This window comes from Zea mays, chromosome 9 (assembly GCF_902167145.1).
Source record: "Zea mays cultivar B73 chromosome 9, Zm-B73-REFERENCE-NAM-5.0, whole genome shotgun sequence".
In the NCBI taxonomy this organism is placed as follows: domain Eukaryota; kingdom Viridiplantae; phylum Streptophyta; class Magnoliopsida; order Poales; family Poaceae; genus Zea; species Zea mays.
Genome location: NC_050104.1, coordinates 20,566,543 through 20,588,239, shown reverse-complemented (window position 1 = coordinate 20,588,239; position 21,697 = coordinate 20,566,543). Strand labels below are relative to the sequence as shown.

Below are 21,697 nucleotides of genomic sequence, written 5' to 3'. Positions count from 1 at the left end.
CTTGCTTCCGTAAGGGGCTGAGAGCCGTCGTCGTCATGGAGCACGCGGGGCGCCATCATTACTTGTTTACCGGGGCGAGCCAGATGGGACGCCGGTCTTGTTCCCCGTAGCCTGAGCTAGCTAGGGGTAGGGTAATGATGCCCCCCCTGTGACGTGGTCGGTCCGAGCCCTGGGTCGGGCGGGGCGGAGGCTCCTCAGAGGTCGAGGTCGAGTCTGTCTTCCGAGGTCGAGGTCGAGTCCGAGCCCCGTGTCGGGCGAGGCGGAGACCGTCGGCTGAGGCCAGGGCTGAGTCCGAGCCCTGGGGTCGGGCGAGGCGGAGTTCGTCGTCTTCCGGAGCCGAGGCCGAGTCCGAGCCCTGGGGTCGGGCGAGGCGGAGTTCGTCGTCTTACGAGTGCCCTGGCCGAGTCCGAGCCCTGGGTCGGGCGAGGCGGAGTCCGTCGTCTTCCGGGGCCGAGGCCGAGTCCGAGCCCTGGGTCGGGCGAGGCGGAGTTCGTCGTCTTCCGGAGCCGAGGCTGAGTCCGAGCCCTGGGTCGGGCGAGGCGGAGTTCGTCGTCCGAGGTCGAGACTGAGTCCGAGCCCTGGGGTTGGGCGAGGCGGAGCTTCCTATGGCGCCCGAAGCCGGACTTGGCTGCTGTCAGCCTTACTCTGTCGAGCGGCACAGCAGTCGGAGCGACGCAGGCGGCGCTGTCCTCTTGTCAGGCCGGTCAGTGGAGCGGCAAAGTGACTCGGTCACTTCGGCTCTGTCGACTGAGGGGCGCGTGTCAGGATAAGGTGTCAGGTCATCCTTGCATTAAATGCTTCTGCAATACGGTCGGTCGGTGTGGCGATCCGGCCAAGGTTGCTTCTTGGCGAAGACTGGGCCTCGGGCGAGCCGAAGGTGTGTCCGTTGTTTGAGGGGGCCCTCGGGCGAGACGTGAATCCTCCGGGGTCGACTGCTCTTGCCCGAGGCTGGGCTCGGGCGAGGCGAGATCGTGTCCCTTGAGTGGACCGAGCCTTGACTTAATCGCACCCATCAGGCCTTTACAGCTTTGTGCTGATGGGGGTTACCAGCTGAGATTAGGAGTCTTGGGGTACCCCTAATTATGGTCCGCGATAATATTTAAATATAAATAGAAAGTATGAATAAAGAATTTAGTAGGGACCCACGGGAGCCGCGAAACACACCCTAAAGTTACTGGTCTGCCCTTATATCAAACAAATAATAATAAAAAGAAAATATAACTAGTCCCACGTGGTTTGGTGCTGGCTCCACCTATTTCCGGTACCAACCTTACCTATTTGGTACTTCCAAGTACTTTGATTTGGCATGTGCATCTCCTTATATTGTACTCTACTTCCTCCGCCTTTAACCGTCTAATCTCTAAATGCTGGAGCTCTAAATAACTAGTCTAAAACTAGCTCAAATTTGCATATTATCTCAGGTTAGAGCTTAAAAGCAAGCTAAAATGTTATAAAGATTTTATAGCTCTACGGTTTAAAAGAAGCAATAAAACAAAACATATTCAAGGAGAAAGGTGAGTGTTTGAGGCGACCAAGAAAGCTGGAATATATCATATGCAATCAGTTATATTGGTGCAACGCTGCGATGAAATGATCCGATGGATCCAATCTTAGGGTGTGTTTGGTTTTTAGAGACTAATTTTTAATTTCTCAATTTTATTCTATTTTAGTCCATAAATTACCATATACAGAAACTAAAACTATATTTTAGTTTCCATATTTAATAGTTTATGAACTAAAATATAATAAAATAGATTGACTAAAAAATAGTCTATAGAAATTAAGCACCCTTAATTCAACGGCCTAAAATCTAGTAGCTATTTTTTTAACCTAAAACAACAGTCATTGCTAGATTCTAATTGGATGCACACGGTCACGTCATAGCTGATTGCACACCCAAGAAAGCTTTTGGTGGCACGCAAATCCGTTCCATCGTAACCTCCTCCGGGAAAGGGAACCGTGGTTGAAAACTAAAACCAATCAAGCAACAACCAAGACCAACAAACCACCGGCACCGCACTCAGGAGAACGAGTCCAACCGATTGCTTGTAAACCTAAACCCACACCACCCACCCGATCCCAGTGGGACACGCCGCTCCGGCCCCACCTGGCGGGGGTACAGACGGCAAGGCAAGAAGCCGGGCTCAGCAGACAGTGAGACAGAGACAGACAGAGACTAGTAGAGTAGAAGATCACGGAGCGGGCGTAGTAATCCGTAGCGGTAGCGGCGCGGGGGGCGCGTGGAAGAATCTGCTTTTGCCCGCGTGCGTATGCGTGCGGCGCGGTCTGTTTCTGACACAGGCAGCGACGACGGCACGAGCAGAGGGGCCGTCGAGCCGTCGAGGAGAAACACCCCTTTTCCCTTTCCATTTCGTCTCGTCCCGGCTCGTTGCCGGCGGATAGAAATCTTCTACTGACTTCTCCCGTGTCGTGCTCTCTCTCTGCCGGCGGATAGAAATCTTCTACTGGCTCGCTGCGACGCGTCCGGCCTCTCCTCTCCTCTCCTCACCCCCCCCCCCCCCCCCGCGCGGGAGCGGGTGGTTGCGGTGGCGGCTGAGGTTTAGTCGAGGGACCCGGCCGACCAGCGGTCGCGCGGCGGAGCCGAGGGCAAGGGGATGGGGAACCAGGTCGGGGGCCGACGGCGGCGGCGGCCGCCGGTGGACGAGCGCTACACGCGCCCGCAGGGGCTGTACCCGCACCCGGACATCGACCTCAGGAAGCTCCGCCGCCTCATCCTCGAGGCCAAGCTCGCGCCCTGCCACCCTGGCGCCGACGACGCGCGCGCCGACCTCGACGAGTGCCCCATCTGCTTCCTGGTAAACCACCCTCTCCGTCTCCCCCGCCCGTCTGTTTCTCCACGGCGGATGGATGCGCGGAGCGGTTCTTCTTTTTGTTGGTTTGACGACGTCTGTCTGTGTGTTTTTATACCTGCTAATAATCACTTGGTGGTCGTTTATCTGCTAATAATCACTTGGTGGTGTTTTATCTGCCAATAATTACTTGCAGTTCTACCCCAGCCTCAACCGCTCCAAGTGCTGCGCCAAGGGAATTTGCACGGGTGAGTACTTGAGCCGCTCTTGGCGCCGCGCCGTCGTCGGCTTTGGTTCCTGTTTTTGACATTGCCACCCTGTGCTCCTGTCCGCAGAGTGCTTCCTCCAGATGAAGTCGCCCACCTCGTGCAAACCGACGCAGTATCCTGACTAAACTCACTTCATTTCGAATCCAGAGCCTGGTGCTCTTGTCGAGCGTGTGTTTCGTATTTTTCGAGCGTCTCTGGTGTTACTAAACCGTGCCGGTTACTGCCCTGTTGCAACTGCAAGTCCCCTTAACTTACCTCGTAATAAGGTGTCCGTATTGCAAGACGCTGAATTACGCAGTGGAGTACCGGGGCGTGAAGACCAAGGAGGAGAAGGGCATAGAGCAGCTTGTGAGTGCACGTACACACCCACCCTGTTTTGGTTCCGAGTTGGCTGCTTTGGTCTGTTTCGCCAATTGGTTGGGGTTTGGAGTTTTGGGTAGGAGGAGCAGAGGGTGATCGAGGCGCAGATCAGGATGCGGCAGCAGGAGGTACAGGACGATGCAGAGCGGATGAAGAACAAGCGGACTGCAACTTTGGGTGACGTAGTAGCATCAGCACAGGTCGATTCTTGCAATACCGATGGTGCATCAACTGCAGGTGTGTAGAACTGCGGATTTTCCATGCGTTCTTTTCCCCGTGCATTCTTTTGTTTGATGTTGTTCATTTACTGACGCTGTTTGTTCTGTTGGTAGTTGCAAACAGTCCACGAGGCAACGATGTTCTCTCGTCCGAAGTGCAGCATTCTGAGTTGATATCGAGGAATTCTGAAGCCTTCAAACAGATGCGGTTTGTACTGTAACTCATTTGTCCATTTTAGAGTCATTAGTTCTTGTAATGTGATTACTGTTGCATCAATGCATTAGTATTATATGCCCTTTCTAGATTCAATTTTGTTGGAGGCACTGTGATTATTGTTGCATTGAATCATTGGGGATGATAAGTTCCATAGGCAAAATAACTAATCCTATCTTGCTCCTGTTGGGAAATACCCATTTGACAACTTATAATGTCTCCTTCCATTCCAAACTATAAGACGTTTTGACTTTTCTTCATACATAATTTTTGGTATGCCTAGATACATAGTACCAAGAATATATCTAAAAAAGCCAGAACATCTTAGAATTTGGACTGGAGGGAGTACTTTCTAGTAGTTTGTAGTTAGTCGTGTATTGTTCCCTGCTGTCAGGCATAATGACATGGCATTGGACAACCATGTCAAATAATTAGCTAGGCATTGTCATGTTGATTCGCATATCCTGCTGTGCCTGTGTACCATGTTGAATATGTTAATTCAAGATTTTTGTTTGCCTCTTGTTTGTCTGGTAACCAAACATGTTGGAAATTCCCTTGAAACCTTGGTGTTGCTGCTCTAGCATGAAGATAAGTTGTTGTGAATAATCAATTTGATACTTCCCTGTTCAGCTGCATTAAGATAACACAGGAGTTGCAGCCATGTACTATGTATTATTAACTCCATCATTATGCAATTAATAAATTGGCATTCCAAATAAGAATCCTATAATTGGCCATGTTTCTGAAGGGAAGTTTTATATTGGCATGAGACCTGTGAAGCAGTTGTTTTAAGGGGTATAGATTATAGATCTAGTTTGAAAAGAACAATTTATCTGTTCACTTATTTTTATCAAACCTATTAGATAATGATGTTTGACTGGTAAACATGTATAGCTAGATATTTCTGGCCACAGCAAAGGCTTATAATATTAAGTCAGTTGTTGGGTAGGAAAGATCGTATGTTTGACCATTTCTGCAGTCTACATCATATCTGTGACATTTGGAGTAAAGTAGGAGGCGTAATCGCCTTTTGCACCCGAACCACATCATAAGAGATGTAGTCTTAACAAACCTGTCATCATCTCTTTTTTCCTCCCATATTAACTGGGTTCTTTTTTACTATGAAAACGAATACACCATGATGTTGGGATTAATTATTTGCTTGTATGTTCCTTGAATTCAGGGGCAATAATTTTGAGGTGGATCTTGAAGAAGTAATGCTTATGGAGGCAATTTGGCTCTCTATACAAGTACGTCAAAACAAAAAAAAAACCGTTCATCAATTGTAAATTTAGTCTCCTCTGAAAGAATGTTTGCCATGTCACCGTATTGTGATTTTTCTAATGGTGATAGTTCTACAATCTTCATCCAAATGATATCGCTGTTTCATTTCTTTATCTGTGTACCTCTTCATTCTCCATTCATAATCAAATGATGCAATATCCTTTTGAGGCCTCTTCTGTGTGACTTCAGATAGAATTTGGCTTCTCACTTAGACTTAGATAGAATTTGGTTTCTCACTTAGACTTACATTGGTACCTATTTTCATGTTGGATACACTTCCATTTATGTAATGGGTTCCAGCAGGATTAATCACCTTGTCAAAATTATGAGTCCACCTTGTCCATTTTGTGATCTTTATTTCTTTCGACAGGATCAAGAAGCTTTGGGAAATCCAGGATGTGTTAGCACTACACCGTCATCAATTCCTTCAAGGCCTTTTGATGATGGTGATATGACAACGACCGCTGAAGCAGCTTCTTCTGGTGGATTTGCTTGTGCAGTCGCAGCTTTAGCTGAACAGCAGCATATGCATGGAGAGTCTTCTAGCGCATCACCTTGCCAAACAATAAGGTTTGGCACCCTTAGCAGACCAGACAGATCCACTACACAGGATCTGAGTGTAGCTGGGAGCAGTTCTTCGGACTCCAGAGTTGAGGAACCACCAACCAGCAATACACACCGAACAATAGAGGCTGCAGAGTATTCTAATTCTAATGTCCAGTGGTCCGAGGTGGCCGAGGCTGGGACCAGTATTGCTGAATCTGATGGTACAGTGGAGGCTGGTGTTGACAATTCATCCACTTCGGCTGGGTCCAACATTGATTCTGTTAGTGTTCCTGATAGCTTCGAGGAGCAGATGATGCTGGCCATGGCTCTCTCGTTGGTCGATGCCCGTGCTAGAGCAGGTTCTCCGGGGTTAGCTTGGCGGTAGCATTTCCTTGTAGGCCCTTCCACTCCTTATACTATTCTTTTCGGTTGTGCTGCGTTTTGTTCCTAAGTGTTCCAATTGCCACGTAAAACATGGGGGATTAGATGGGGAGCAGGCTCAAATTTGACGAACTGACAGTGATACTTGTGAATAGTGGGATAAATCTGTACATTTGAAGCCAGTGGTTTGGCTAATTTTATCTCCTCTTCTTTCGATTCTTGAGGAAGAAATTGGATTCTCAGGCAGATTTCTGCCTACAGAAGTTGTGCCTGATGATGTTGAAACATTGTGTAAATACGGAAACGCACTCACATTTTTTTCATGTCCCGGTGGTTTTTCCTGCTTGCTATGTCGAACACTGCATATGCATATAGCGGAATGACATCTTATAAATAAAGTTTCTAAATTTTCCTTTTGTATCGGCACGCACGCATTGTTCAATATGCTCACATTTCATGACCCCCTGGAAACGTATATGACTCTTCGTGCATTCATGCATATGCACAAAATCAATCTGAATCTTTCGTCCAATGTTCTTCGGTTTATGTGTTTTGAATCTTTTTATCACACTCTCCTCTCCCATGTGTAGCTGCATATTTGTGAAAAATTCCACGTGCTTAGTCAGGATATTAGACGTCGAATTGATTTTGTGCATGGGTGCGAAGGAGACGTTCCCTTCGTTTGTTGCTGCACCATTTTTCTTTAGTCTCCAGCGACGTTCTCTAAATTTCGTTTGTTGCTGCATTTTTCTTTCGTTCTATCGCATGTTGTTGCATTGTTCAAGCCTGAAACGAAAGGACACAAAGCTGTGAAGTATAGAGGAGCTGCTACCTTTGGAGGACGCCGGAGACGTGCGCTATTTTAGCGGATCCTTTGGCGCATGCTGCTGGAGCCTGGAGGTAAGATTGTCCATAGCTGTGACCTTTAAATTTTTCTCTCTATCACATTTTGCATCACATAATCAACATTTCACCCACTACCTTTTCATCTCCTACTGCGGTTCCTCCTATTTCTATACTATACTTAAAGCACCAGTTTCAACGGTCGTCATGCGTCATTTTTTTTTCAAATAACCCCCACGGCTATTTCAAATTAATCTCATGCACCACGGCTATTTCAAATTAATCTGATGCACGTCTTGTCGGGGACCATAATTAGGGGTACCCTCAAGACGCCTAATTCTCAGCTGGTAACCCCCATCAGCATAAAGCTGCAAAGGCCTGATGGGTACGATTAAGTCAGGGATCAGTCCACACGAGTGACTCGATCACGCTTCACCCGAGCCTAGCCTCGGCCAAGGGCAGCCGACCTCGAGAGACTTCCGTCTCGCCCGAGGCCCCCCTTTTTACGGCGGACACATCACCGGCTCGCCCGAGGCCTTGGCTTCGCTCAGAAGCAACCCTGACTAAATCGCCACACCGACTGACCGAGTTGCAGGAGCATTTAACGCAAAGGTGGCCTGACACCTTTATCCTGACACGCGCCCCCCCGGCAGAGCCGACGTGACCGCCGTCACTCCACCGCTCCACTGACCAGTCTGACAGAAGGACAGCGCCGCCTGCGCCACTCCGACTGCGGTGCCACTCGACAGAGTGAGTCTGACAGACAGTCAGGCCTTGCCAAAGGCGCCACGGCGAACTCCGCTCCGCCCGACCCCAGGGCTCGGACTCGGGCTAAGACCCGGAAGACGGCGAACTCCGCTCCGCCCGACCCCAGGGCTCGGACTCGGGCTAAGACCCGGAAGACGGCGAACTCCGCTCCGCCCGACCCCAGGGCTCGGACTCGAGCTAAGACCCGGAAGACGGCGAACTCCGCTCCGCCCGACCCCAGGGCTCGGACTCGGGCTAAGACCCGGAAGACGACGAAACTCCGCCTCGCCCGACCCCAGGGCTCGGACTCCGCCCTGGCCTCTGCCGAACGACCTCCGCCTCGCCCGACCCCATGGCTCGGACTCGGCCTCGGCAACAGAAGACAGACTCAACCTCGGCTTCGGAGGAGCCCCCACGTCACCCTGCCTAGGGCACAGACCCGCCACGTCAACAGGAAGCGCCATCATCGTCCTACCCCGAATCGACTCGGGTCACGGAGAACAAGACCGGCGTCCCATCCGGCCAGCTCCGCCGGATGGGCAATGATGGCGCTCCACAAGCTCTGTGACGACGGCGGCCCCCAGCTCTCTTACGGAAGCAGGGCGACGTCAGCAAGGACTCGACCGCTCCAACAGCTGTCCCTCCGCCAGGCTCCGTCGCACCTCCGACAGCCACGACATCACGCCAGCAAGGTGCCAAGACCTCTCCGGCTGCCACATTGGCATGTACCTAGGGCGCTAGCTCTCTCTCCGCTAGACACGTAGCACTCTGCTACACCCCCCATTGTACACCTGGATCCTCTCCTTACGACTATAAAAGGGAGGACCAGGGCCTTCTTAAAGGAGGTTGGCCGCGCGGGACCGAGGACGGGACAGGCGCTCTCTTGGGGCCGCTCGCTTCCCTCACCCGCGTGGACGCTTGTAACCCCCCTACTGCAAGCGCACCCGACCTGGGCGCGGGACGAACACGAAGGCCGCGGGACTTCCACCTCTCTCACGCTCGACTCCGGCCACCTCGCCTCTCCCCCCTTCGCGCTCGCCCACGCGCTCGACCCATCTGGGCTGGGGCACGCAGCACACTCACTCGTCGGCTTTGGGACCCCCCTGTCTCGAAACGCCGACAGTTGGCGCGCCAGGTAGGGGCCTGCTGCGTGCTGACGAATAGCTCCCCGTCAAGCTCCAGATGGGCAGTCTCCAGCAACCTCTCCGGCCCGGGGCGGTGCTTCGTTTCGGGACTCTTGAGTTCATGTCCTTCGACGGCAGCTACGACATGATACTTCTTCCACCGCCGCGCGACAACGACAATGGCGGCCGACAACCCGCTCGCCGGCGGCGGAATCGACGACACCTTCCCCGCGTGGTGGAAGAACAACATTCGAGCTCGCTCCGTTCTCTCCCCCGCCAACGGAGGAGGAGGCGGGGCCATCAAGGCCAGGCGGGAGGCCGCGCTTCTTTGGCCGTCGAACGAATCGACGCCCCCGGCGCCCCGACGGAAGGCACGCCGGACGTCGACCTCGCGTTCAAGACGAAGGCAAGCGCCGTCCCCCCGCGACACGCTGACCCCGAGCAAGAAGACGACGTCGGCGCGCTCGCGGAAAGCCTGCAGGACGTCGCCCTCGTACCTGAGATGACGGTGCAACCAGTCCCCGATGTGACTACGTCGCTCCTCGTCGACCAAAAGGTACCGACCAACTCCCATCTTACGTCATTTCGACTCGGCCTCAACCCGCCAAACGACCTCGCTTTGGCGGGCGCTCTCATTGAGGCGAGTGCAACCCCACTGGGGTTTCGTATACGGTCGCCTTGGGACCGGCTGACGGACGTCTCGACCTACGGGCCCTCTGGGTCCGAGGAAGATGACGACCCCAGCGTCTGTTGGGATTTCTCTGGACTTGGCAACCCCAGTGCCATGCGCGACTTCATGACCGCATGTGACTACTGCCTATCCGACTGTTCCGACGGAAGCTGCAGCCTTGGCGACGAGAGCTGCGGCCCAAGCCGCGAATGTTTCCACATCGAGCTAGGGGATCCCTCCGAAGGCAACCATCTCGGCATGCCGGAGGACGGTGATCTTCCTAGGCCGGTGCCTCGCGCCGACATCCCACGGGAGCTAGCTGTGGTCCCCGCTCCGGCGGGGGGTTACGACCCACAACTCGAGCAAGTCCGCGAGGCGCAGGCCAGGCTCAACGAGGGAACAGGAGCGCTTGAGCCGATCCGTCGGGACGTCGGGCAGGTATGGGCGGGCCAACCCCTGGCCGGAGAAATACGTCACCTGCCCCAAGGTCTCCAGCACCGCGTCGCCAACGATGTCAGGGTCAGGCCGCCGCCCGCATCCAGCGGGGTTGGTCAGAACCTAGCAGCCGCAGCGATGCTCCTCCGCGCGATGCCGGAGCCATCAACCACCAAGGGTCGGTGAATCCAGGGAGAGCTCAAGAATCTCCTGGAAGGCGCTGCGGCCCGACCGGCCGAGAGCACTGCCTCCCGAAGGCAAGGATATCCCTCGGAACCTCATGCCGCGACTTCCCGATTCATGCGGGAAGCCTCGGTCTACACCGGGCGCACGCGCAACACCGCGCCTGCGGCCCCGGGCCACCTCGGCAACGAGCACCATCGACGCGACCGTCGGGCCCACCTCGACGAAAGGGTGCGCCGAGGCTACCACCCCAGGCGTGGGGGGCGCTACGACAGCGGGGAGGATCGGAGTCCCTCGCCCGAACCACCCGGTCCGCAGGCCTTCAGTCGGGCCATCCGACGGGCGCCATTCCCGACCCGGTTCCGACCCCCGACTACTATCACGAAGTACTCGGGGGAAACGAGACCGGAACTGTGGCTCGCGGACTACCGCCTTGCCTGCCAACTGGGTGGGACGGACGACGACAACCTCATCATCCGTAACCTCCCCCTGTTCCTCTCCGACACTGCTCGCGCCTGGTTGGAGCACCTGCCTCCGGGGCAGATCTCCAACTGGGACGACTTGGTCCAAGCCTTCGCTGGCAATTTCTAGGGCACATACGTGCGCCCTGGGAATTCCCGGGACCTTCGAAGCTGCCGACAACAGCCGGGAGAGTCTCTCCGCGACTACATCCGGCGATTCTCGAAGCAGCGCACCGAGCTGCCCAACATCACCGACTCGGATGTCATCGGCGCGTTCCTCGCCGGCACCACTTGCCGCGACCTGGTGAGCAAGCTGGGTCGCAAGACCCCCACCAGGGCGAGCGAGCTGATGGACATCGCCACCAAGTTCGCCTCTGGCCAGGAGGCGGTCGAGGCTATCTTCCGAAAGGACAAGCAGCCCCAGGGCCGCTCATCGGAAGAGGCTCCCGAGGCGTCCGCTCCGCGTGGCGCCAAGAAGAAAGGCAAGAGGAAGTCGCAATCGAAACGCGACGCCGCTGACGCGGACCTTGTCGCCGCCGCCGAGCACAAGAACCCTCGGAAGCCCCCCGGAGGTGCAAACCTCTTCGACAAGATGCTCAAGGAGCCGTGCCCCTACCATCAGGGGCCCGTCAAGCACACCCTCGAGGAGTGCGTTATGCTTCGGCGTCACTTCCACAGGGCTGGGCCGCCCGCCGAGGGTGGCAGGGCCCGCGACGACGACAAGAACGAAGATCACCAAGCAGGAGAGTTCCCCGAGGTCCGCGACTGCTTCATGATCTATGGAGGGCATGCGGCGAATGCCTCGGCTCGGCATCGCAAGCAAGAGCGCCGGGAGGTCTGCTCGGTGAAGGTGGCGGCGCTAGTCTACCTAGACTGGTCCGACAAGCCCATCACCTTCGACCAGGCCGACCACCCCGACCATGTGCCGAGCCCGGGGAAATACCCGCTCGTCGTCGACCCCGTTGTCGGCAATGTCAGGCTCACCAAGGTCCTGATGGATGGGGGCAGCTGCCTCAACATCATCTACGCCGAGACCCTCAAGCTCCTGCGCATCGATCTGTCCTCCGTCCGAGCAGGCGCTGCGCCCTTCCACGGGATCATCCCTGGGAAGCGCGTCCAGCCCCTCGGGCGACTCGACCTCCCCGTCTGCTTCGGGACGCCCTCCAACTTCCGAAGGGAGACCCTGACGTTCGAGGTGGTCGGGTACCGAGGAACCTACCACGCCGTACTAGGGAGGCCATGCTACGCGAAGTTCATGGCCGTCCCCAACTACACCTACCTGAAGCTCAAGATGCCGGGCCCCAACAGGGTCATCACCATCGGCCCCACGTACAAACACGCGTTTGAATGAGACGTGGAGTGCGTGGAGTACGCCGAGGCCCTCGCCGAGTCCGAGGCCCTCATCGCCGACCTGGAGAACCTCTCCAAGGAGGTGCCAGACGTGAAGCGCCATGCCGGCAACTTCGAGCCAGCGGAGATGGTTAAGGCCGTCCCTCTTGACCCCAGTGGCGACACCACCAAGCAGGTCCGGATCGGTTCCAGGCTCGACCCCAAATAGGAAGCAGTGCTCGTCGACTTTCTCCGCGCAAACGCCGACGTCTTTGCGTGGAGTCCCTCGGACATGCCTGGCATACCGAGGGATGTCGCCGAGCACTCGCTGGATATTCGGGCCGAAGCCCGACCCGTCAGGCAGTCTCTGCGCCGATTCGACGAGGAGAAGCGCAGAGTGATTGGCGAAGAGATCCACAAGCTAATGGCAGCAGGGTTCATCAAAGAGGTATTCCATCCCGAATGGCTTGCCAACCCTGTGCTTGTGAGGAAGAAAGGGGGAAATGGCGGATGTGTGTAGACTACACTGGTCTCAACAAAGCATGTCCGAAGGTTCCCTACCCTCTGCCTCGCATCGATCAAATCGTGGATTCCACCGCTGGGTGCGAAACCCTGTCCTTCCTCGATGCCTACTCAGGGTATCACCAGATCCGGATGAAAGAGTCCGACCAGCTCGCGACTTCTTTCATCACGCCGTTCGACATGTACTGCTATGTCACCATGCCGTTCGGTTTGAGGAATGCGGGCGCGACGTACCAGCGGTGCATGAACCATGTGTTCGGCGAACACATCGGTCGCACAGTCGAGGCCTACGTCGATGACATCGTAGTCAAGACAAGGAAGGCTTCCGACCTCCTCTCCGACCTTGAAGTGACATTCCGATGTCTCAAGGCGAAAGGAGTCAAGCTCAATCCTGAGAAGTGTGTCTTCGGGGTGCCCCGAGGCATGCTCCTAGGGTTCATCGTCTCCGAGCGAGGCATTGAAGCCAACCCGGAGAAGATCGCGGCCATCACCAGCATGGGGCCCATCAAGGACTTAAAAGGTGTACAGAGGGTCATGGGATGCCTCGCGGCCCTGAGCCGCTTCATCTCACGCCTCGGCGAAAGAGGTCTGCCTCTGTACCGCCTCTTAAGGAAGACCGAGTGTTTCGCTTGGACCCCTGAGGCCGAGGAAGCCCTCGGCAACCTAAAGGCGCTCCTTACGAAGGCGCCTGTCTTGGTGCCCCCGGCGGATGGAGAAGCCCTCTTGGTCTACGTCGCCGCGACCACTCAGGTGGTTAGCGCCGCGATTGTGGTCGAGAGGCAAGAGGAAGGGCATGCATTGCCCGTTTAGAGGCCGGTCTACTTCGTCAGCGAAGTGCTGTCCGAGACCAAGATCCGCTACCCACAAGTTCAAAAGCTGCTATATGCTGTGATCCTGACAAGGCGGAAGCTGCGACACTACTTCGAGTCTCATCCGGTAACTGTGGTGTCATCCTTCCCCCTGGGGGAGATCATCCAGTGCCGAGAGGCCTCGGGCAGGATCGCAAAGTGGGCGGTGGAAATCATGGGCGAAACGATCTCGTTCGCCCCTCGGAAGGCCATCAAGTCCCAGGTGTTGGCGGACTTCGTGGCCGAATGGGTTGACACCCAGTTGCCGACGGCTCCGATCCAACCGGAGCTCTGGACCATGTTTTTCGACGGGTCGCTGATGAAGACAGGAGCCGGCGCGGGCCTGCTCTTCATCTCGCCCCTTGGAAAGCACCTGCGCTACGTGCTGCGCTTCCATTTCCCGGCGTCCAACAATGTGGCCGAGTACGAAGCTCTGGTCAACGGGTTGCGGATCGCCATCGAGCTAGGGGTCAGACGCCTCGACGCCCGCGGCGATTCGCAGCTCGTCATCGACCAAGTCATGAAGAATTCCCACTGCCGCAACCCGAAGATGGAGGCCTACTGCGACGAGGTTCGGCGCCTGGAAGACAAGTTCTTCGGGCTCGAGCTCAACCACATCGCTCGGCGCTACAACGAAACCGCAGACGAGCTGGCTAAAATAGCCTCGGGGCGAACGACGGTCCCCCCGGACGTCTTCTCCCGGGATCTGCATCGACCCTCTGTCAAGATCGACGACACGCCCGAGCCCGAGGCACCCTCGGCTCAAGCCGAGGCGCCCTCAGCTCGGCCCGAGGCACCCTCGGCTCAGCCCGAGGTACCCTCGGCTCAGCCCGAGGTACCCTCGGCCCCCGAGGGCGAGGCACTGGACGTCGAGGAAGAGCAGAGCGGGGCCACGCCTGATCGAGATTGGCAGGCCCCGTACCTGCAATATCTCCGTCGAGGAGAGCTACCCCCCGACCAAGTCGAGGCTCGGTGGGTAGCGCGACGCGCCAAGTCGTTCGTCTTGCTGGGCGATGAAGAGGAGCTCTACCATCGCAGCCCCTCGGGCATCCTCCAGCGATGCATCTCCATCGCCGAAGGTCGGGAACTGCTGCAAGAAATACACTCGGGGGCTTGCGGCCACCACGCAGCGCCCCGAGCCCTTGTCGGGAATGCTTTCTGGCAAGGCTTCTACTAGCCAACGGCGGTGGATGACGCCACTAGAATTGTCCGCACCTGCGAAGGGTGCCAATTCTATGCAAAGCAGACCCACCTGCCCGCTCAGGCTCTGCAGACAATACCCATCACCTGGCCCTTCGCTGTATGGGGTCTGGACCTCGTCGGTCCCTTGCAGAAGGCGCCCGGGGGCTACACGCACCTGCTGGTCGCCATCGACAAATTCTCCAAGTGGATCGAGGTCCGACCTCTGAACAGCATCAGGTCCGAGCAGGCAGTGGCGTTCTTCACCAACATCATCCATCGCTTCGGGGTCCCAAACTCCATCATCACCGACAATGGCACCCAGTTCACCGGCAAAAAATTCTTGGATTTTTGCGAGGATCACCATATCCGGGTGGACTGGGCCGCCGTGGCTCATCCCATGTCGAATGGGCAAGTAGAGCGTGCCAACGGCATGATTCTACAAGGGCTCAAGCCTCGGATCTACAACGACCTCAACAAGTTCGGCAAACGGTGGATGAAGGAACTCCCCTCGGTGGTCTGGAGCCTAAGGACGACGCCGAGTCGTGCCACGGGTTTCACGCCGTTTTTCCTGGTCTACGGGGCTGAAGCTATCTTGCCCACTGACCTGGAATACGGCTCCCCGAGGACGAGGGCCTACACCGATCAAAGCAACCAAGCTAGCCGAGAAGAATCGCTGGACCAGCTGGAGGAGGCTCGGGACAGGGCCTTACTACACTCGGCGCGGTACCAGCAGTCCCTGCGACGCTACCACGCCCGAGGGGTCCGGTCCCGAGACCTCCAGGTGGGCGATCTGGTGCTTCGGCTGCGGCAAGACGCCCGAGGGAGGCACAAGCTCACGCCCCCCTGGGAAGGGCCATTCGTCATCGCCAAAGTTCTGAAGCCCGGAACATACAAGCTGGCCAACAATCAAGGCGAGATCTACGGCAACGCCTGGAACATCAAACAGCTACGTCGCTTCTACCCTTAAGATGTTTCCAAGTTGTTCATATACCTCGCACCTACGCAAAGTTTAGTCGTCAAGGAAGGGTCGGCCTAGCCCCGGCAAAGCCCGACCCTCCCTCGGGGGCTAAAAGGGGAGAGACCCCCTCTGCGTCGAATTTTTCCTCGAAAAAGGATCTCTTTTTAGCAGGATTACTTTCGTGCTTCTTGACTACTTCGGAAAGCGGATCCTGGAAACGACGGAGTACACGTAAGCAGCCAAGGCTGACCGAGCCGAGGGACTCCTACGCCTCCGGGATACGGATACCTCACTCATCACCTTCTGCGATAAGTAACTCGCGCTCGGATAAAGCGACTCCGTGGACCGAACAAGTCTTCACGTTCGGAAGCTCTCCTGCCGAAGTAGTCCTTCAAGCTTTCTCGACTAAGTCGGGGACAGGGCCTCATGGACGGGTGAAAGTACGCGTAAGCAGCAAGGCCGACCGAGCCGAGGGATTCCCACGCCTCTGGGATACGGATACCTCACTCGTCCCTTCCGCGAGAAGCAACTCTCGCTCACACAAACATCCCTGTTACCGACAGAGTCCAGATGCTCGAAACAAGAGGAAAAAAGACGCAGCTTCGCAAGCACGGCGAGGGTGTGTTTTCTGGCCTCGGCGGCCGCAGAAGGCACACACTACAAGACGATCTGATCCTGCAGGCTCGGGTCTTCACGCTGAAGGGAGCCGTAGCACCCTCGGCATCGACGGCGTCTTCAGCAAAGTCCGACCCAGCCTCGGACGGCGACGCGGTCCAGGGACCCCTCCGGGAATCCGGCCCGAGCAGGCGGCTCGGCCAGTTACCCCTGGGGCCTCGGCCAACCGACTTCTGACACGCCAGCTTGGAAGCCCAGGCCCACGCGTCAAGCAACCGGCGCGCCAGTTGCTGCATGCAAGCAACCGCACCGCCACTTGTGCCACCGTCGCGCCTCTTCGGTTGCGGAGCCTATGCCGCGACTCGAGGCGACCCAGCAGCGCCAGCCTGGCGCGTTGGTCAAAGCGACCGAAAGGGGGCCGACAGTAATGGCAATGGCAGGCGGGCGGGCGCAGCAGACACGTCGTCAGCCAGGCTCACGTCTCATCCTGGGATAGCAAGAGAGCCTCCTCCCACGGCGTGAAGACGGTGCACCCGTGACCCGTTCCTCGAACGGATCACGCACGCGCAACGGCCGCCCCGCCAACCACTCGCCCCGTCGCATTAACTCCGCGGCGGGACACGCGGCGCCTCTGGCGGGAGAAGCGCGCGACGCTTCGCCTTCGCCGTAATAACCGCGTCAAAAAGAGGTACGCCACGTCGTTCGATTTCGTTTCCTTTTCCTTTTTCCTCTTTCTCTATCTCTTGCAACAGGGACCGAGAAAGGGGGATACCCCGAAAAGGATCCTTCTCCGCGAAGGAACCGGGCTCCGAGCCCCCCCTACTGATCAGGGGTTCGAAGACTGGCCCTCCGGAGGGTTCAACAGTCGCCTCAGATCGCGTGGGCCCGACACCCACTACTGGTCAGGGGTTCGAAGGCCAGCCCCCCGAAGGGTTCCATGGCCGCCTCAGGCTACTCGGGCTCCGCGCCCATTACTGATCAGGGGTTCGAAGGCTGGCCCCCGAAGGGTTCACAGTCGCCTCAGACACCGAGCGAGGGATGACCAGGGGTACGTTCGATACATAACCGAGGCTCGGGCTGCGCTCCCGAGGTACCCTAGGACATTTCCAAGACCAGCGGGAACGATCTTGTAACGGAATCCCATCGGAGGGAGGCATCGAGCCCTTGGACCCCGTCGCCAGGGGACCGGGTCCGGCAAATCACCCGCAGGTACTTTTGGGCGTGCCTCTGGGCCCCTAGCCGACCCCCAACGAACGGGGCACGGACGCCCACTCGGATTACCCGCTTGCAGCTCACCGGAGACACCATGTTCGGTGCCCATCGAGGGTAACATGGCGCACTCCCCCCTCCTCCTTGCGGAAAGGCGACGTAGGGGCGTATGTAAAAAGTCGAGTCTGTCCCTGATCGTCCTCTCGCCCTGTGCAGAGGCTCAGGGGCTGCTCTCGCAAAAACCGGCTCCGGCCAAACCGTTGACAGCGTCAACATACCAGCCCGAGAGCTTGGGCCCCGACCGTGCACCCGGGCTACGGCCAGTTCGCATGAGGGAACGACCAGACCAGCCGAAGCATTACGCAAGGTATTAAGACCTCGAAGGAGTGTAACCACTCCTCAGAGGCCTCGGGGGCTACACCCGGCGGGTGCGCTCGCGCGCACCCACCAGAACAAAATGCAACCGAGAAAGGCTGGTCCCCTTGCAAAAAAGTGCGACGAAAGCCTCCAAGCGAGTGCTAACACTCCCTTCGAGGCTCGGGGGCTACTGTCGGGGACCATAATTAGGGGTACCCTCAAGACGCCTAATTCTCAGCTGGTAACCCCCATCAGCATAAAGCTGCAAAGGCCTGATGGGTACGATTAAGTCAGGGATCAATCCACACGAGTGACTCGATCACGCTTCACCCGAGCCTAGCCTCGGCCAAGGGCAGCCGACCTCGAGAGACTTCCGTCTCGCCCGAGGCCCCCCTTTTTACGGCGGACACATCACCGGCTCGCCCGAGGCCTTGGCTTCGCTCAGAAGCAACCCTGACTAAATCGCCACACCGACTGACCGAGTTGCAGGAGCATTTAACGCAAAGGTGGCCTGACACCTTTATCCTGACACGCGCCCCCCCGGCAGAGCCGACGTGACCGCCGTCACTCCACCGCTCCACTGACCAGTCTGACAGAAGGACAGCGCCGCCTGCGCCACTCCGACTGCGGTGCCACTCGACAGAGTGAGTCTGACAGACAGTCAGGCCTTGCCAAAGGCGCCACGGCGAACTCCGCTCCGCCCGACCCCAGGGCTCGGACTCGGGCTAAGACCCGGAAGACGGCGAACTCCGCTCCGCCCGACCCCAGGGCTCGGACTCGGGCTAAGACCCGGAAGACGGCGAACTCCGCTCCGCCCGACCCCAGGGCTCGGACTCGGGCTAAGACCCGGAAGACGGCGAACTCCGCTCCGCCCGACCCCAGGGCTCGGACTCGGGCTAAGACCCGGAAGACGACGAAACTCCGCCTCGCCCGACCCCAGGGCTCGGACTCCGCCCTGGCCTCGGCCGAACGACCTCCGCCTCGCCCGACCCCATGGCTCGGACTCGGCCTCGGCAACAGAAGACAGACTCAACCTCGGCTTCGGAGGAGCCCCCACGTCACCCTGCCTAGGGCACAGACCCGCCACGTCAACAGGAAGCGCCATCATCGTCCTACCCCGAATCGACTCGGGTCACGGAGAACAAGACCGGCGTCCCATCCGGCCAGCTCCGCCGGATGGGCAATGATGGGGCTCCACAAGCTCTGTGACGACGGCGGCCCCCAGCTCTCTTACGGAAGCAGGGCGACGTCAGCAAGGACTCGACCGCTCCAACAGCTGTCCCTCCGCCAGGCTCCGTCGCACCTCCGACAGCCACGACATCACGCCAGCAAGGTGCCAAGACCTCTCCGGCTGCCACATTGGCATGTACCTAGGGCGCTAGCTCTCTCTCCGCTAGACACGTAGCACTCTGCTACACCCCCCATTGTACACCTGGATCCTCTCCTTACGACTATAAAAGGGAGGACCAGGGCCTTCTTAAAGGAGGTTGGCCGCGCGGGACCGAGGACGGGACAGGCGCTCTCTTAGGGCCGCTCGCTTCCCTCACCCGCGTGGACGCTTGTAACCCCCCTACTGCAAGCGCACCCGACCTGGGCGCGGGACGAACACGAAGGCCGCGGGACTTCCACCTCTCTCACGCTCGACTCCGGCCACCTCGCCTCTCCCCCCTTCGCGCTCGCCCACGCACTCGACCCATCTGGGCTGGGGCACGCAGCACACTCACTCGTCGGCTTTGGGACCCCCCTGTCTCGAAACGCCGACACGTCTATAGACGTCAAACGACGTCCGACACGGCCTAGATGCACGTGGGACACAACTATGGCACAGGCACGTCATGCCGGCCTGCTAACTGTGTCGGGCCAACCCGTTAGCCCGTCGATCCATTTAATTAAATCAGCGTAACGACGCCCGACACGAGTAGATGCACGCGGGCCACAACTATGACACATGCATGTCATGCCGGCCTGCTAATTGTGTCGGGCCAGCCCTTTAGCCCGTCGATCCATTTAATTAAATCAGCGTAAAATGTTAAAAAACGGTGCAAGAGGTGGGGTTCGAACCCATGCCCTGATGGAAGAAAGGCGGGAGACACTAAGTGAAACAGTCTAAACAGTATAACATCACGCTAATATGTTTTTAATATTGAATATAAATTGTATATACGTATATACATTTTTTTGTAAAATAAAAAAATAATCGTGTTGGGCCGGGCTAGCACTACGGGCCGAGGCTACAGCCCAAGCACGGCACGACGTTCTTTGCTCTTGCAAGCATTAGTCGTTTCTGAGACCACATTGACGCAATTGACTACATGGTGTTTGAGGTTGCTGAATTAGATGGAGCAGCAATGATTTGTCACACTAACAGCAAAATGAAAGGTTATTTGTTGGTTTTAAACATTAGTAATTGCTACGAATTAGCGTAATTTATATGGAGCACATCCAGTTTTTATTGATGCCGGACTTTAGCAATCACTCCATATTTTGATCTATCTTTTTTATAAGTTTGACTTCATGGGACTTATTTTATAAACTTGATCTCACAAACTTTCTCTTATTTGGTCTCTATACGATAGAGTTGTGTCATTTTATAATCTCTGTTCATTCAGTCAATCGTTGTGAACTCTCTTCTAATCGCTCACTTCATTGGTCGTGTTGTACCAAGACATATTTGCATGGAGTAAACAATAACATCAGTTAGCCAAATCAAAAAATATATTATACAGAGAGCGGAGACAACCAATAAAAAAACTTGAATTTTTTTTGATGGATAGTTTACGTAGGTATTGTTGTAAGCCGTCGCAACGCACGGGCAACCGACTAGTTATCTCCTTATAGCACACTACAACTATAAAATATCATTATCAAACATATTCATATTTTATTACTATATTTTTTCAACTATTATAGGGGAGCACTGTGCAAGGGGGCGCTACAGTGTTCCCTTTGTTCTAGGGGGCGGCGCGGCCTCCCCTTGCGCTGCAGCGCGTAGGGGGCCATTTGGAGGCCACCGCTGCGCGCGTAGAGGCCCCCTACGCATATACAGTGCAAGGGGAGGGGGCACGGTGTGGCATGCGCTGCGGATGGCCTAAAAGGTACACAAGCACACACTAAATATAGAGGAGAGGGGTATATAGCGCACCTTGCTGGAGAAAGCCTCTGTGCATTTCCAGCTCTATCCTTCTGAGTGTTTGAGCACTATGATCATGTTTGGTTCACAGCTAACTACGTCACATTTTAACTAAGGTTAGTCGTTCGAATAAAAGAACTAATCTTGACTAAGGTTAGTTGTCTGAATTAAAAAAAAAAAATTTTAAGCAGAAAAGTTAGCCAATGTGTGACAAGTTATGTAGGCTCTTCGAATGTTTCACCAAATATTCAGTCGTTCTTTTGGAGAGATTTTACGACGGAGTCCTTTGCTCCTGCTAATAACATTTCGTGCCATTTTGGAAAGTTTGGTTGCACTCTAATCATATGGAAAACTTGATTAAAGTTTTTGCTTAAAATAAAATCGCTAAACATGAAAATTATGCACGATCCTGATCTCAACGTCAGAAGAATCCTGATAAACTCAGCCCTAACGAGGAGGATCGATATAAAGAATCAGACTTCCTAAAATCTGATTTGAGTTGGAGCCATATCGCCGCCGCAGCTAGACCGGTAGCTCCGGCACGGCGGCGCCGACGGCAGCGCGGCACAGCGAGCACGTGGCGTGCGCGCGCAGCCACTGGTCGATGCACCCGGCGTGGAACAGGTGCCCGCACGTCGGCAACCGTCGCACGGCTTCGCCGATCGCCACCAGGCCCAGACATATCGCGCACTGCGCCCACCCCGTCGCGGGGTGGTGCTCCCGCTTGTACCCGAACGCCGCCGGCAGCGACGAGATCGCCGCCGCGTCCATCCCTGGTTCTGCCGTACCAGCCGGCCAGAACAAGCGACCGGCGGCGACGGGGAGCGCGCGGGTAGACAGGTGCAGGAAGGGGAAGCTGCGGGAGATCTTGACACGGTGGGCGGCGACAGCGAAGACGTTGAAGAGGACCACGACGGCGGTGGCTGCAGCGGGGCCGAAGAGCTGGTACGTCAGGAAGAACATCAGCGCGGAGGCGAGGAACAGGGCGATGAGAACTCGGCT

General features: G+C 56.3%; 1 protein-coding gene across 1 annotated transcript; it reads left to right on the top strand.

Moving 5' to 3' along the window:
• Positions 1-2,598: 2,598 nt before the first annotated feature.
• On the top strand, positions 2,599-6,367 carry LOC100275385 (uncharacterized). The gene is made up of 8 exons (NM_001149470.2): positions 2,599-2,816; positions 3,007-3,058; positions 3,146-3,191; positions 3,346-3,427; positions 3,520-3,676; positions 3,772-3,865; positions 5,055-5,121; positions 5,526-6,367. Exons 1-8 carry the CDS (start codon positions 2,616-2,618, stop codon positions 6,084-6,086), a joined length of 1,260 nt encoding a protein of 419 aa, NP_001142942.2. The 5' UTR covers positions 2,599-2,615; the 3' UTR covers positions 6,087-6,367.
• Positions 6,368-21,697: the final 15,330 nt, after the last annotated feature.